The sequence below is a fragment of the Microtus oregoni genome, unplaced genomic scaffold (genome assembly GCF_018167655.1).
Source record: "Microtus oregoni isolate MIOR12 unplaced genomic scaffold, Mior012 000029F_ref0000214, whole genome shotgun sequence".
NCBI lineage: Eukaryota > Metazoa > Chordata > Mammalia > Rodentia > Cricetidae > Microtus > Microtus oregoni.
In genome coordinates, this window is record NW_024543088.1 from 6,798,100 (window position 1) to 6,816,518 (window position 18,419).

The window sequence follows — 18,419 nt, forward strand, 5'->3', positions numbered from 1 at the left end:
AAAAAAAAAAAAAAAAACACTGGCTGGCACCCTGACCTCTACGGCATTACAGGGGGTAGGAATGGCCAGTTCTCCAGAGTGCAGTACCCAATATTTAGGTTGGAAGGATGAAGAGTGAGGGGAATGCAGTGGCTGATCAGCTTACTTGCCAAATTTGTGCAGTTAGTCAAGAATCTTATGAAGCTGCGGAAAAAGCCCATAATCGTTTTCATCTCAATGCTGGGTCTTTAAGATTTCATTTTAAGATATCTCAAGAGCAGGCCACTGATGTTGTTTAAAAATGCTCTCTGTGTACAGAACTTTCAGCTGTTCCTCATTTGGGAGTTAATACTCATGGGCTTTCCCCTAATCATTTATGGCAAATGGATTTTGCCCATGTTCCTTCTTTTGGGCATATGCAATATGTTTGCTTCAGCACATACAAGAGAAAAATCATGGGATGTTAAAGTCACTGTCTCCAGGCTTTTGCCTACATGGGAGTTCCAAAAACTGTAAAAACTGGCAATGGGCCAGCCTACACCAACTCTGGCTTTGCTAAATTTTGCTGAGTTCTCCATTTCTCATAAAACAGAAATACCTTATAATTCTCAAGGACAAGCTATAGTGGAGCGAGTGCATCATATGCTCAAAGCCTATTTGCATAAAACAAAAAAGGGGGAATATGGTTCCACCCCCAGAGACCATTTGTCTTTTATTTTACACATTTTAAATTTTTCGAATGTTGATGCTTAATCTTGTATGCTGCTGACCGGCATCGGCAGCCAGTTTCTTCCGGGATGCCTCATGGCAAATGGAAGAATCTAGCAGATGGCACTTGGTTTGGTTTAGATCCTGTACTGGTGTGGGGAAGAGGGGCTGTTTGTGTTTTCCCGCAGGATGATGACAATCCAGTATGGGTACCTGAGCATCTGGTGCATGCTGTGGATTTTCCTGTCCAGAAGCCTGAAGACAGGATGGAGCCAAGAGATCAGATAGATACTGGCTTGTCAACTGAAGAGTTGCTGGGATCCTGAGGTCCTGACTGTGGTGGTCTGAGTGCCAAGGATTGTTCCTCTATCAACACATCCCATGATAATGGCAGCCATTGCTGTGGCTGCCACAGCAGCTAGAGCTGCTAGATTTCACCTTAGTCAGTCAGTTGCTTCTGCTAGCACAATGGATACCTTATCAGGGCAGGTTGCAAATGCCTTGACCACTCAAATTGAGCTTAATTTAAAAATGAATATTGCAGTTAGTTTTGCAATTGGTTTTGGTTAAAGACTACTACTGGGTTATACAGTAAAAGGGTTATTGCTGTTATTCACGAATCCTGGAGTGCACAGTTTACAAATTGACTCTTAAGATTATTTTAGTTAACTATACCAGGGTTCCTCCCACCAGTTCTGAGACCTTACTTAAAGGGGTCCAATTTGGGCAGTCTTATTTAGGATTGAGCAGGCACTGTTTCCTTAAGGAGAGCTTATATGTGCTGGAGCATCATCTTCATGGTTCCATGGTGCCAGAGCCAAAGAGAAGCTCAGGTCAATGTCACCACATGGCGAGTCCTCTTAGTTATTGCCCCGAAGGATCTTTCAGTGCAAATCTGGCTGAACTCAGTGATGGGTGACTAGTGAGCCAATGACAGGAAAGGTTTTTAGGGGGGCTATCCCAACCTAAGACAGGAAATGTTTTGACCTGGACACTTTCCCATGACAGATAAGGGGTATTGCCTCACATTCAATGCCACCTTTGGATAGTCATATAATAACCTAGTCATATAATTTATATAAAAGGGGGACCTGTAGGGTCCATGGGTCTACCCCTGCTCCTGTGTTTCGTCTTGAGGAGTTTCTGGCTGGCCAGCTAAAACATTGTTTGTTTCTATGCTCCCCCTGCCCTGCCTGGTGATTAGCTATAAGGCATTGTTTACTCCATCTTCGGTGTGGCAATTTCCCACCTGCCTGGGGGGAATTCCTTGTGCAGGAGCTAGGTATTTAAGGATTTCCCTAAGGATGAATAAATGGAATTCAGCTTAATCTCCTTTCAGATCAGGTCTCTTGTGTGTTCTTTCAATCTTCAGGCCCTTGCCCGGCATGCCTGTGGTACAGTGGCCTATGGTACAGTGGCAGAGAGGGTAACGCAGACACTCAAATAATATCATCTCCCTTCTCAGGCCTTTGATAGGGTTGAAAATTAGATAGTTGTAGTTACTCTCCTTTTAAGATCTAGCCAAACCCATTTTCTATGTAAGACTTAGACTATATAGGACAATATATTTAGCTTGTTTATTGCATATTGCTTATGCTGGTTGTATTTCTAATTATAAATGATATCTGTTCCTAGTGCATATAGTTTTGTATTGGGTTTGGAACTCTCTTATTTAAACAAAAGGGGGAGGTGCTAGGGGAGCACATTCTGCTCTTTCAGCCAATAACCTTTAAGTAAAAAGCCCACTTGGGTGTGGCCCCTTATACTGTAAAAGCAGCTGTAAATGTATGCCCACTCTCTTACTTCTGGCTCCTTCTTCCACCTGCAAGACTCTGTTCCTGTTCACACAGAGGATTGTCTTGGAAAGTGATCTGTAAGTTTTCCTCATAAATGAACAACCGCTTTATTACTCATAATTCTGAACTGGTGTGGGATTGGAAAAAAGAAAGCATATCTAACAAATGGTACTGGCATAACTGGATATCAACATGAAGAAAAATGAAAATAGATCCATATCTGTCACCATGCACAAAACTCAATTCCAAATGAATGAAAGACCTCAATATAAAGCCAGTCACACTGAACCTCACAGAAAAGAAAGTGAGAAGTACACTTGTATGCATTGGCACGAGACCACTTTCTAAATATAACCCCAGTAGCACAGACACTGAGAGAAACAATAAATGGGATGTCCTGAAACTGAAATGCTTTTGTAAAGCAAAGGGCAGAGTCAACAAGACAAAATGGTAGCCTAGAGAATGAGAAAATATCTTCACTAAGCCCACATCAGACAGAGGTTTGATCTCCAAAACATACAGAGAACACAAGAAATTGGTCATCAAAAGAACAATAAAAATCTGGAGTACAGACCTAAACAGAGAACTCTCAACAAATGAATCTAAAATGGCTGAAAGACACTTAAGGAAATGATCAACATCTTTAGTCATCAGAGAAATACAAATCAAAACAACTCTGAGATTCCATCTTACACCTGTAAGAATGGCCAAGATCAAAAACACTAATGACAACTTATGCTGGAGAGGTTGTTGGGTAAAGAAAGCACACCTCAGTTGCTAATGGGAGTGCAATGTGGTACAGTTGTTTTGGGTATCAGGATGGTGATTTCTCAGAAAATTAGAAAACAACTTTCCTAGAGATCCAGCAATACCACCTTTGGGTATATATCCAAAGGATGCTTAACATAAGGACATGTGCTCAACTATGTTCATAGCAGCATTGTTTGTCATAGTCAGAACGTGCAGAGAACCTAAATGCCCCTTGATTAAGGAATGGATAAGAAAATGTGGTTTATTAAACAATGGAGAAAAAATTAAACACAGGAAAAAAAAATAATGACATCTTGATATTTGCAGGCGAATGGATGGATCTAGAAAACATCATATTGAGTGAGATAACCCAGACCCAAAAAGACTAATATCATTTGTGCTCACTCATAAGCAGATTTTAGACACAAAGCAAAGAAAATCAGCATACAATTCACAATTCCAGAAAACCTAGACAACAATGAGGATCCTAAGACAGACATACATGGATCTAATCTGCATGGAAAGTTTAGAAAAAGACAAGGTCTCCTGAGAAAATTGGGAGCATGGAGACCATGAGAGAGGGTTGAATGGGAGGGGAGAGCAGGAAGGGGAGTAGACAAAAATGTATAGCTCAAGAAAATAAAAGAAAAAATAATAACACAAGGGACAAGATAAAAGATTACTCTCCCATAGCAGTAATACATCCTAAAAAAAGGTAAACTTATTCTCAGGTATACCACAAGCATTGCCCTCAGGCCATTTGATTTGACTTCCACATGCAAAACAATCTCACTAACAATTCAATACTCTACAGCTCTTTGTAAATGCCTAATTGTGCAAGTGTTAGAGTCACTTCATTTTATGTCTCAGAATAACATATTCCACAAAAAAGGAATAAGGAAAAAAGTGATAGCAGTTTATCATTTTCAATTGCAAAAAGGTTTTATTATTCCAAGTGTTCTGTTTTCCTCTAGTCTCCAATGAAAACATGTTTACAATCTAAAAAGAAGACAATATTTTACTGACTTAATGTCTTAACTCATCGGGTCGAGTTGATATACCAGTGAGAAATGTGTATGGTGTGCAAAGCTGGTAACCTAATCTCGATCACCATATAAAGAGAGCCAAAAGTCAACACAACAATCTTGTTTTATGGTCTCCACATACTAGTCAGGCCTAATACCCCATAATCGTATCACATACATATAACAGAAGCTTTTTTCAAATAAATCTCATTGATTTTACATTATCTAGCATCTCTGAACAATTCCCTTAGAAGGAACCAATTTATGATGAAGTAACAAATGGATAACTAATGGGGACAGGAAGATTTATAGAACTTTAAATTATGTATATATACCATTAGGATATCAAGCTATACTGTGAAATATGCAATTGATGGCTTATTTTTCTACATTATTATACCTCTACCAGTTTGAAGAAAAGGTTGTTTTGAATACACATGAGGTATTTTATGTTTTTTTTATATTCTCTATTAAGCATTTTAACATTAATTTTGTTAAGTGTTGACAAAAGAGCAAATGTTGGGATATATCATCGACCTTTATACTTACACTCAAGTAACTAACACATGAGAGTTATTAGTTTGAATATATCCATAACTAATTATTGACATATAAGCAAGCCTGGATAACATTGTAAGGGAATTTGTAAAGATATGGAAAACAAAACAAAGAAAAACAATTACCTCCCCTTTAACAGACACCCTTACTTGAAAAGCATGATCACACACTGCCTGATATTTAGTGAACAATGTAACACTTAGATGATGGGCATCTCATTCTATATATTTCAGCAGAAAATTACCTATCTCTCAGTAAAACCAGCCACAGCAGGAATACAAAGACCACAAAATAACCTTCACTTAATGGATTCGCTAAACCTATAGAACACTTTAATATCTATCTCCGACATTGCAAATTGGAAAACACAATGCGGTGATCTCTACCATCAGTCTTGAATGATGATAGTAAATAATTATGAAAAACACATGAGACAAAAATTTCTTGAGACTATGCCAACTGTGATGTCTAAAGTCTATAACAGATAATTTACATGAAGAGGGTTTGTCTTTTGTATGAGTTCTTCCCTGATTCCTGATATCAAGATGATTAAAAAGTTTGAAAAATATTTACAGGCCTAGAAACATGAAAAAGCAGTTATATTCAGTTTATTCCATCAGGTTTTTGAGAACTTCCTGTACTTCCTGCTTCAGGAATACACAACGGTTTAACCTTCTTGGGAAAAAGCATGAACATTCATATACCACACAAACACAAGGACATCACACAATTAAATTAAATAAATTTATTATCAAATATACCAAAAACAGACTGCAATTTTCAGTCATGAATGTTTCTCTAATAGGCATTCATCCCTGTAACCCACATGCTAAGGCATTTAAAGGTTTACTTACAGAGTTTTTCTTCAACAAGAATGGGTTTGTGTAAGAAAAGGCAAGCATGTAGACTTGAAGTTAGAGAAATTAATCTTTCTAAATTGTTGGCAACATTTGGGAAGATTTAGGAAACACAGTACTCCTGGAAGAAATATGCCATGGGGGTTGTGGCTAAGGGTGTACATCCACATGTCATTTCAAGTTCCTACCCCTGGTTCGTGCTGCAGACAGAGGATATGAGTTCTGAACATGTTTTCATGACATTTTCATGGTGATCCTGTAAACCTCTGGAACCCAAAGTCAAATTAAACTCTAAATTAAAAAATTGACTTAGACATTATGCTTTATCACAGACACAGAAGAGGCCCCCTCATACACATCTATAAAATTTTACATTTGGATAAGTGCATTTATGCAATTGAAGAAAAGTGTAAAATCAATGAATTCACAGAACAACTATCCATATAATTTTACTGGTACAAACAAAGTAGAAAACTCATAATGCTTAAACAGACGGCTGACACTTGAAGATGTTTTTCTTTACAGTTTTATTTACATAATTGTATGCTGCCTGAAAATATTACCAAACATGTATAGTCACATTCCCTTCAATATGAATCTTCTCAAGTCCTCAAAGAGTACTGTGATATGCAAAGGCTTTAAAAGACCTATTATTTACTAAAAGTTTTACTCTTGTATAAAGCCTACCAAGAAGAGGGAAACTTTAGCACACTCATTATACTTAAAGAGTTCCTCTGGTCAGACTGTGGTGGCACACCCCTCTAATCCAGCACTAGAGAGGCAGAGACAGACAAATCTCTGAGTGCAAGGTGAGCCTCTTCTATGGGTGAGTGCAAAGACAGACTACAATACTATGGAAAAACTTTGTCTCAAAAAAAAAAAGTTTCACTGCAGTATGTTTTTTCTCATGATTTCAAAGCCTAATGACACATATAAAGGTTTTACCACATTAGCTAAATTTGTACGGTTTATATTCAACATGTGTTCCTTGGTGGATGTAAAGACTTTACATTGATTACAGTCATAAGCTTTCTCTCCAGTATATATTCTTTTGTGAAGTTGGAGGCTACTAACATATTAAAAGGCTTTTTCACATTGATGACATTCCTAGGGTTGTTTTTTTCCTGCTATGTGTTCTTTTCTGTATTTGAAGTTTAGAGCTCTGTGAAAAATCTTTATCACATTGCTTACATTCAAAGGGCTTCTCTTTTGTATGTGTGTGTGTTTTTTGTTTATCTGTGAAGCTGGCCATCACATGCAAAAGTTTTATCATATTGACTACATTCATAAGATTTCACTTCAGTGTGTGTTCTTTAATGATTTTGGTGACTACTAAGTTGTGAAAAGTCTTTACAACATTGATTTTATTCATATGTTTCATGTAAAGTATGTGTTTTTTTATGTGCTTTGAGACTACTAAGTTGTGTAAAGGCTTTATCACATTCATTACATTCATATGGTTTCTCTCCAGTATGTGTTATTTTGTGTTTTTTGAGACTACTATCCTGTGAAAAGGCTTTCTCACATTCATTACATTCATACGGTTTCTCTCCAGTATGTGTTCGTTTGTGTTTTTTGAGACTACTAAGTTGTGAAAAGGCTTTATCACATTGATTACACTGATAAGGTTTCTCTCCAGTGTGTGTTCTTTTGTGAAGCTGGAGAACAGTGACATAGGAAAAGGATTTTCCACATTGATTACATTCATAGGGTCTTTCTCCAGTATGTATTCTTTTGTGTATTTGGAGCTTAGAGCGATGTGAAAAAGTTTTATAACATTCATTACATTCAAATGGCTTTTCTCCAGTATGTGTTTTTTTATGTCTGTTAAGCTGGCCGTGACTCTCAAAAGCTTTATCACATTGATTACATTGATAAGGTTTCTCTCCAGTATGTGTCCTTTGATGTATGTGGAGAGCACTGTTCTGTGAAAAGGCTTTATCACATTCATTACATTCATATGGTTTCTCTCCAGTATGTGTTATTTTGTGTTTTTTGAGACTACTATCCTGTGAAAAGGCTTTCTCACATTCATTACATTCATACGGTTTCTCTCCAGTATGTGTTCGTTTGTGTTTTTTGAGACTACTAAGTTGTGAAAAGGCTTTATCACATTGATTACACTGATAAGGTTTCTCTCCAGTGTGTGTTCTTTTGTGAAGCTGGAGAACAGTGACATAGGAAAAGGATTTTCCACATTGATTACATTCATAGGGTCTTTCTCCAGTATGTATTCTTTTGTGTATTTGGAGCTTAGAGCAATGTGAAAAAGTTTTATAACATTCATTACATTCAAATGGCTTTTCTCCAGTATGTGTTTTTTTATGTCTGTTAAGCTGGCCGTGACTCTCAAAAGCTTTATCACATTGATTACATTGATAAGGTTTCTCTCCAGTATGTGTCCTTTGATGTATGTGGAGAGCACTGTTCTGTGAAAAGGCTTTATCACATTGATTACATTCAAAGGGCTTCTCTCCAGTATGTGTTCTTTTATGTACTTGAAGATGATGATTATATGCAAAGAATTTACCACATTCAGTACATTCATAGGGTTTCTCTCCAGTATGTGTTCTTTCATGTCTTTGGAGTCCAGAGCGCCGTGAAAAAGCTCTATCACATTGATTACATTCAAAGGGCTTCTCTCCACTATGTGTTCTTTCATGTCTGTGAAGTAGGTCATGACATGCAAATGCTTTACTACATTGATTACACTGATAAGGTTTTTCTCCAGTATGTGTTCTTTGGTGTAGTTGGAGAGCATAGTTCTGTGAAAAGGCTTTATCACATTGATTACATGTGTAGGATTTCTCCCCAGAATGTGGATTTTTATGTTTTTGAAGCTGACCATGACTGGCAAGAACATTACTGCATTGATTACACTCATAGTGTTTCTCTCCAGCATGTGCTCTTTTAAATATTTGAGGACAACTGCAGCATGCAAAGGCTTCATCATGTTGAATACAATCATATGGGTTCTCTGAAGAATGAATTTTTTCATGCCTGTGAAGAAAACTGTAACATGCAAAGGATTTAACACATTGTGCATATTCAGAGGGTTTCTCTCCAGTATGGCTTCTTTCATACCTGCAAAGATAACTGGAACATATAAAAAATTTATGCATTACTCTAGTGAATTTTATTATCTGTATGAATTAATTTTATATGAGACTTTTTATGTATTTGAAAAAACTAGAACTACTCAGTTTTAAATAAGCTTTACCATACTTATTTCATTCTAAGATTGTCTTATAGTTTAATAGATACTGCATAACAAAGAGAACGAGGATAAACAAAGTAAGTACACAGTCCAACACTCATAGGGCTTTTCTTCAGTGAGAGTTTGTTGATGTCTTTCCAATGAAGTTGGAAAACTAATTAAATATAACCTTGTATCACATTCAACATGTCTACCCAAGGTTGAAATACTAAATTTCTTTCATATTTTCTCATTATTCTGAGAGAGTTCCAGTCATTCTTCACATATTCACATGCTCACTTGCTTGTGTTCAGAGTGACATATGATATTCTTATTAAAGGAAGAACAAATAAATGATTTTTTCCATTGAATTCACACAATTTGAGTTTTTGTTCCTCACAAACATGTGGAGTAGGGATTTAGGTTTCTCCACAGAAGCCTTTTTGACTTTCATAAACTAACCATTTCAATAAGGTTAGCAAAGCCACAGGTATATGAGTAACTCTAGCTTTACTACAGACTCTATTTCTCATACAGATTTGGACATATACTTATCATCTATTCAATGTCTATGCCTTTTGCAGTACTGGAGTTGCATAAACTATATGAATTGACATTTCTATGGCATAGTTCTCATGGGGCTATGATTCAATTGGTGGTATCAGTAAAACATTGTTTCCTTATCTTCTTTTTTTGAGAGGAATGCCTTGAAAACACCGAACAGCTACCCGATATGAAGGCATATGACTTTGTGAGAAATTGATAATGATCAATACATTTCAAGCTGTTCTTATTTATTACTGTTGTCTTGCTTAAAATCTCTCAGGACACATTAATTTTTTTCAATGGAAATTTGTATCAAAATTTACATAAAAATTACCTTCCATGTCTTCTAGCACTTGGACAATGTTCTCTGAAATTATGATCTTCCCAACTATAGCCTAAAATATAGTACCAGAAAATGGATGATATATTATTGGAAATTGTGCAAAATGTAATATCATAAATAAACAATGCAGTATTTATTCAGCCCATTCTTATTCTTTCTTAAACAAAACTATGCAAGAGAATCAATAACCAAGGCACAGTTGTCCCTTTACATTAAAATGTGAAGGGAAGTTCACAGTCTTACCTATGGCTGTGAGGTTCCTGTATGTCTCCAGCATCACATCTTTGTAGAGACTCTTCTGAGAAGGATTGAGCAAGGCCCACTCATCCCGAGTGAAGTCAATGTGCACATCATCATAGGTCACTGCATTCTAAAATAATCCAAACAATAGTAAAACAAAGTGTGAGCCTGACATGGTAAATGAATACTTCTTTTACTGTAATATATTCACATAATTCTTATGCTTCCTACAGTTCTTTCATGAAATAATGTAATCACCACTCACTTTAGAAATGAGCTGAAGAGGAGGCTCATATGTGCCATTCCTTGGCCCATTACATAGAATACAGCCTTGAGAAAGAAATGGCAATGAACAGACATACAGACAGAGACAAGCAAGCAGATCAACACTACTGAGAACACATCCGAAAAATAGTGTGGATGATTATTAACTAGAAAAGAGATGGGAAACTTGGGTATATTGGCTCATATCTTAATACCATCACTCAATGTAAAAGCAGATGAATTAAATTAAGTTGGATGCCAGTCAAAACCTATGCAGTGAGTTATAGGTAAGCCAGAGTTACACATTAATAAAACCCTGTCTTCTCACCAAAAATCATTTAAACAAAAAAATGTAAAAAGAAATCAGAGGTTTTTACTAAAGTTCCTCCAAAATGTTTTGCATTCTTGTAGTTCTGCATTCATCTTCCAGAACCTGCCATGGCCCAGTTATATTGTAGCATAATAAAACCTTACTAAAAAGGAGTACATGTTGAACAGTTAGAAATGGACCAAAGAAAACAGAACCACTGTAAATATTGATCATAAATATGACAGGGAAGTAAAATTGGCTCAGCATTTAAGTGGTCTTGCTGGTCTTGCGGAGAAGTGTGTTCAATTGCAAGTACTTAGATAGGGTTTATAACTATCCATTACTTTAGCTTTGTGTGTTCTGAGGCCTCTTCTGACCACTATGAGGAATAGGCACACATTTGGTACATACCCATGTGTAGCAAAATAAATGCATTCTCATTCAATAGAATTAAAAAAAAACAGGCAGAATGTCACACATCTCCAATCCATTGATTCAGAAGACACAGGTATTAATGTCATGGATACTGTTATCCTGGAAAAGAGAAGGATACCCTCCACCACAGTTCAAAATTAAGACATAGGGATTTTCAGCACAGCAGCAAATGCTTGGAATTTACAAAAATCTACATTCCAAACACATCAGTCAATAAAAAAACATAAAACAAAGCATGTGCTCCACTATTAATTTCTCTGTGCAGAGGGATATATCTCTCAGTGGATGTCATGATAGTCTAAGGAGATACTTTCAGGACAGCCAGAGTTACACACAAAAACATTGTCTTTCAGAAACAAAACTAAAAACAAAAATTTAAAATAAAAATCAGAGCAGCAAAAATGATTAACACTGAATAGCAATTGCTTCAACTGCATGTTTTGTCATTTAGTGATACCATCTATAATGGTGGTCAAGTCATGGCAGCAGGACACAAACAACCAGATATGAGTTGAAGCTATAAACATGTAAATCCAATCCCCAATGTGGAATTTCATTAAAAAGCCTTCTCCTAGTAAAGGTTCCACAAATACAACAAAGAAGGGCACCAATAATACCTCATTATATCTTGGAGCTTATCCTTCAATCAACTACATTCTGACCTAGATCTCTAAATGGCTATAGTCACCTCATGATGTAAAAGTATTTAGTCTAACTTCAATGATTGTCATAGGCTGCAACAGTCCCTGAAATGTTTAAATGTGAAGTCTTTTATAACATTTATGATAATGAATTGACATGGCCATACCCAGACCAAAAAACCCACACCTCCTACTACTGCCACTCTATAGGAGATTATGGAGGCCAACTACATTCAAACCACCACAGTGATGTAGCTGAATTTTGAGATAGATAGATTCCTAATTATCTGAAGAACTGCCATATTGATTTCCACAATGGCTATACAGGTTTGCAATCCCAGCAGCAATGGGGGAGTGTTCCCTTTATTCCACATTCTTGCCAGCATGAGATGTCACTTGTGTTATTGGTCTTAGCCATTCTGACAGGTATAAGATGAATTTTAAAGGTAGTTTTACTTTATATTCGCTAGATGGCTAAGGATGTTAAAAATTTACTTAAGTGTTTTTAAGACAGTTTAGATTCAATCTATTTAGAATTCTTTGTTTAATTCCAAACTGCATTTTTATGTGATTAATTTATTTGTTGATGTGTAGCATCTTGAGTTTTTTTTTCCTTCTGAGAAAGTAAATGTTAATCACATTAACTAACATGATATATACCCAAGATATAAGCCGGAAACAGGGAACTTAGACGTTCCTGATCCATCCTACACTTCCAGGTCATCCTGCAGGGGCTATACTGCCCAATACCTCCTCTCTCTTCCCATCCCATCCAGCTTACATCCATATCCCCCACCCCCTGTCTCCCTCCCTCCCTCCCCTCTTTGGCGGCATAGCACCTCCTAGCCTGCTTGGGCGCTGGGACCGAACCCGAATAGGGAGGGCAAAGGGGAGGACGGTAGTTCCTTTGTCTCCATAGCCTGCCTGCAGCAAGCAGGGTGGGCCTTTGTTTGCGAGCTACCCAAGCAGCGCAAAGATCCGATCTGGACACCAGGAGAAACATCACTGGGGAGTGACATCACTGGGAAGGTACATCAGTGGGCAAGAAGACCTGATCCTGTAAAAGGAGATCCATAGGGGAGCATTCGGAGGAAAAGATGGGCAGGCGCCAAGGCAAGAATTCACCCAATAATCTGAAAAAACAACATGAAACCACCAGAACCCAGCGACCTCACAACAGGAGGACGTGAACACCTTAATCAAGAAGAAGTAGAAAAAATTGACTATATGAAAATGATAGAGGCCCTTAAACAGCATATAAAAAAATGCCCTTATAGAAATGGATGAGAAGTATAACAGAAAGTTCGAGGAATTGAGTAAATCAGTGAATGATACCCTAGGAAACCAAGGAAAAACAATCAAGCACATAATGGAAACAGTTCATGACTTGAAAACTGAAATGGAGGCAAAGAAGAAAACACAAACAGAGCGCCGGCTGGACATGGAAAATCTAGGTAAACGAATAGAGACTACAGAAACAAGCATAACCAGCAGAATACAAGAGATAGAAGAAAGAATCTCAGATTCTGAGGATAACATAGAGAAAATAAATGCACTGATCAAAGAAAACAGCAAGTCCAACAAACTCTCATCACAAAACATTCAGGAAATATGGGACACAATAAAAAGACCAAACCTAAGAATAATTGGAGTAGAAGAAGGAGAAGAAGGGCAGCTCAACGGTCCAGAAAATATACTTAATAAAATTATAGAAGAAAACTTTCCCAACCTGAAGACAGATGTACCTATGAAGGTTCAAGAAGCATACAGAACACCAAATAGGCTGGATCAAAAAAAAAAAAAACATCTCGCCATATAATAATCAAAACACAAAATATACAGAATAAAGAAAGAATATTAAGAGCTGCAAAGGAAAAAGGCCAAGTTACTTATAAAGGTTAACCTATCAGACTTACACCTGACTTCTCTATGGAAACCATGAAAGCCAGAAGGACCTGGATAGTTGTACTGCAAAAACTAAGAGACCATGGATGCAAGCCCAGACTACTATATCCAGCCAAGCTTTCGTTCACTATAAATGGGAAAAACAAAATTTTCCAGGATAAAAACAAATTTAAACAATACGTAGCCACAAATCCAGCCTTACAGAAAATAATAGAAGGAAAATCACTAACCAAGGAGTCCAACAATGACCACAATAACTCAGACATCTAGAGACCCTTCACCAGCGCAACTCGAAGAAGGGAAACACACAAACCCTACTAATAAAAAAGTGACCGGAGTTAACAACCACTGGTCATTAATATCACTTAATGTTAATGGACTTAACTCACCTATAAAAAGGCACAGGCTAAGAGACTGGATACGAAAACAGGATCCAACATTCTACTGTTTACAAGAAACACACCTCAACCACAAAGACAGGCACCTACTCAGAGTAAAGGGCTGGGAAAAGGCTTATCAAGCAAATGGACCTAAGAAACATGCAGGTGTGGCCTTCTAATTTCTAACAAAGTTGACTTCAAACTTAAATCAATCAGAAGAGATGGAGAGGGACATTTTATACTCATAACAGGAACAATTCATCAGGATGAAGTCTCAATCCTGAATATCTATGCCCCTAATATAAAAGCACCCACGTACGTAAAAGAAACATTACTAAAACTCAAGGCAGACATCAAACCGCACACACTAATAGTAGGCGACTTCAACACGCCTCTCTCACCAATGGACAGGTCAATCAAACAGAAACCTAACAGAGAAATTAGAGAATTAACGGAGGTAATGAAGCAAATGGACTTAACAGACATCTATAGATTATTCCACCCAAATAAGAAAGAATATACCTTCTTCTCTGCAGCTCATGAAACCTTCTCAAAAATTGACCACATACTCGGTAGCAAAGCTAACTTACAAAGATAAAAAAAAATATTAGTAACCACCTGTGTCTTATCAGATCACCATGGATTAAAGTTAGAATTCAACAACAATGCTACCCCCAGAAAGCCTACAAACTCATGGAAACTGAACAGTCAACTACTGAACCATACCTGGATTAAGGAAGAAATAAAGAAAGAAATTAAAGTCTTCCTTGAATTCAATGAAAATAAAGATACAACATACTCGAACTTATGGGACACTATGAAAGCAGTCCTAAGAGGAAAGTTCATCGCACTAAGTGCCCACCTAAAGAAAACAGAGAAATCACATATTAGAGACTTAACAGCCCACCTGAAAGCTCTTGAAAAAAAAGAAGCAGACTCACCTAGGAGGAGTAGAAGACTGGAAATAATCAAACTGAGGGCTGAAATCAACAAAATAGAAACATAGAAAACAATCCAAAGAATCAATGAAACAAAAAGCTGGTTCCTGGAGAAAATCAACAAGATTGATAAACCCCTATCCAAACTAATCAAATGGCAGAGAGAGAATAGGCAAATTAATAAGATCAGAAATGAAAAGGGGGACATAACCACAGACACAGAGGAAATTCAGAGAATCATTAGATCTTACTACAAAAGCCTGTATGCCACAAAACTGGAAAATGTAAAAGAAATGGACACTTTTTTAGATAAATACCATATACCAAAGTTAAACCAGGACCAGGTGAACAATCTAAACAGACCTGTTGGTTGCGAAGAATTAGAAGCTGTTGTCAAAAACCTCCCTACCAAAAAAAGCCCAGGACCAGATGGTTTCAATGCGGAATTATACCAGAACTTCCAAGAAGAGTTAATACCTATACTCCTTAATGTATTCCACAATATAGAAACAGAAGGGTCATTGCCAAATTTATTTTATGAAGCTACAGTTACTCTGATACCAAAACCACACAAAGACTCAACCAGGAAAGAGAATTACAGGCCAATCTCACTCATGAACATTGACGCAAAAATCCTCAACAAAATACTGGCAAACCGAATCCAAGAACACATCCGAAAAATTATCCATTATGATCAAGTAGGCTTCATTCCTGAGATGCAGGGCTGGTTCAACATACGAAAATCTATCAATGTAATCCAACATATAAATAAACTGAAAGAAAAAAAACCATATGATCATTTCATTAGATTTCATTTGACAAAATTCAATATCCATTTATGTTAAAAGTATTGGAGAGATTAGGGATACAAGGGTCATACCTACATATAATAAAAGCCATATACAGCAAGCCGACAGCTAACATCAAATTAAACGGAGAGAAACTCAAAGCCATCCCGCTAAACTCAGGAACACGACAAGGCTGTCCACTCTCGCCATACCTCTTCAATATAGTGCTTGAAGTTCTAGCAATAGCAATAAGACAACATAAGGGGATCACGGGGATTCGAATTGGAAAGGAAGAAGTGAAACTTTCGTTATTTGCAGATGATATGATAGTGTACCAAAACTCCACCAAAGAACTTTTACAGCTGGTAAACAGCTTTAGTAATGTGGCAGGATACAAGATCAACTCCAAAAAATCAGTCACCCTCTTATACACAAAGGACATGGAAGCAGAGAGGGAAATCAGAGAAGCTTCACCTTTCACGATAGCCACAAACAGCATAAAATATCTTGGGGTAACTCTAACCAAGGAAGTGAAAGATCTATTTGACAAGAACTTTAAGGCATTGAAGAAAGAAATTGAAGAGGATACCAGAAAATGGATGGACCTCCCTCGCTCTTGGATTGGGAGGATCAACATAGTAAAAAGGCAATTCTACCAAAGGCAATTTATAGATTCAATGCAATCCCCATCAAGATCACATCAAAATTCTTCACAGATCTGGAGAGGACAATAATCAACTTTATATGGAAAAACAAAAACCCCAGGATAGCCATAGCTGTTGAATAAAGAATAATCACAGTACAATCAACAAACCCAGAGAGAATAAGTAACAAGGATGACTGTAGTAGAGGGTGCATAGAGGCCTCATGCAAAGAGGAACTAGACTAGATTTTGTGGTTGCACTTGGAACAAGAAAAGGAAGTATCAGGGGTGGTGTGGAAACAGTGCAGTAGCAACTTTCTACAAGCTAAAAGGTGACTCTAGTGAAGACTCCCAGTAACTCAGATATGGAGCCTGAACTAGTCATCTTTTGTAATCACATATGGCCCCCACTGGTTGGACTAGAAAACCTAGGAAACCCTAAAATATTTGACACAAACTTGTTATGTCTGTACGATATACCAGGAAAATGGTGGCTCAAGTTTGGTATAGTGTCAAACCAATGACTGGCCTAAATTGAGGCCCAAGGTTGCCAGGATGAAAGCCTACATGTGCAGGAATCAGAAGATGGATGGGTCAGAGTACTAAAGTAGAACCAAATCCAAGTAACAAAAAAGAAAAAAAAGTCAATATAATGATAACTAACTCTATGTCCAACAGCTTTCCCACTCTCCAATTTTTTTTCAGCTTTGTTGAGTCCAACACACATCTTATTTGTTGGCTGGTTTCATTCCCCATTAGCAGCTCTCCTCATCAGATATCCTCTGAACCTGGCATCTTGCATAATTAAAAAATTCCATCCTTCCAATATCTAAGATTCGCTTATGATCTCCCAGGCTCCTCATAGGTCTTGTTAATACACTGACTCTGTCCTCTGTAGGATACACAGCTGGTCTTCTAGACTCTGGATGACTCAATTCCACTGCCACTGCTGTTCTTGCTCATCACATTACAGTGCTGGCTTCTATGAAACACTGGGGGCTTCTGTTGCAACTGGGCTGCATTTTCACCAGTGGTCTCTCATAGGATCTCCTCAGGGTGTCACGTCTCAACTTTTTGGCATGTCCCTTCATGCCAAAGTCCTGGGCCTTCAAGTGCCAATAAGACTGCACCTTCTCCAATGGACTTTCTTGCCATCCCACAGTGCCATGCCTCACTTTCATCCATACCTTCAAAACCAGTACCACCAGGTTGACACATATTACCAAGTCCATCTAGCAGCATGAGGTAAAACCTTGGCTACCTTTGGAAGACAGCTTCTCTGTACTCTTAGGAAACACTTCCCAGACATTTTCACATCAGCGAAGCTGGTCTCTTAGCTCCAGCCAACCAGAATCATGTACCCAGCAAAGTAGAATTTTGCTTAAATACATCTGATAACTTGCTCATCACAGCTGATACTTAAGACCCAGCCAACCAGAACCAGAGGATCTAAATGTCTTTCTCCTATCATTAAGACTTAAGCCAGAAGCACATGACCAAAGCTGTCAGGTTCTGCTGCTCATTGGGGCTGGAACTTGGCCCCTTATTTAATTATATTTCACCAGCTTTCTTTCTTTTACTGCCTAAGCTTGGCTGTCCTGAGAATTGCTCAGTAGACCAGGTTGACCTTGAATTTGCAGAGATAAGTCTCTCTCCGTAGGCTAGGATTGAAGGCAAGTGCCAACACTCCTTCAGGTCACCACTCCCCTTATTCCATTTCTTAATCCGTTTATGTTCTTGAACAGCGAATTTAGCTGCAATTCTACTTTTTGGGGCCCCTTTTTCCTCAAGCAAATTTTCTTTTTCTGCTGCTCCTTTCATTATATGTCTTCAGTAGAGTTACCACTAATATCCACATGACAGTCTATCCTAGTCTATTTTGAGAATTCTTCTGCCAACGGAATAATCAAAACCTTTTTACTTTAGCCTCAGGTAGGTTCTTTGGATGGAGGCAAATTGCAGCCACTCCCATCACCGAAATATCACAAGGATGATTTCTAGGCAACATACTAAAACCCTACTCTCAAATTTCTTGATCTGGCTCCCGATATTTCATATCATTATCAAGGTCACTCTCTCCCATGCTCCTCTTAGTATGGTCAATTATGCAGTCTTTA

The 18,419-nt window shown here is 37.6% G+C and overlaps 1 protein-coding gene and 1 pseudogene across 1 annotated transcript; one reads left to right on the forward strand and one right to left on the reverse strand.

The window, feature by feature from the left end:
- LOC121464649 overlaps window positions 1–18,419 on the forward strand; it is a 237,874-nt pseudogene that overhangs the window by 79,768 nt on the left and 139,687 nt on the right.
- On the reverse strand, window positions 7,038–17,534 carry LOC121464618 (zinc finger protein 431-like). The gene is made up of 4 exons (XM_041677649.1): window positions 17,274–17,534; window positions 10,002–10,128; window positions 8,545–8,757; window positions 7,038–8,461 (listed from the first exon to the last, which is right to left on the reverse strand). Exons 1-4 carry the CDS (start codon window positions 17,532–17,534, stop codon window positions 7,038–7,040), a joined length of 2,025 nt encoding a protein of 674 aa, XP_041533583.1.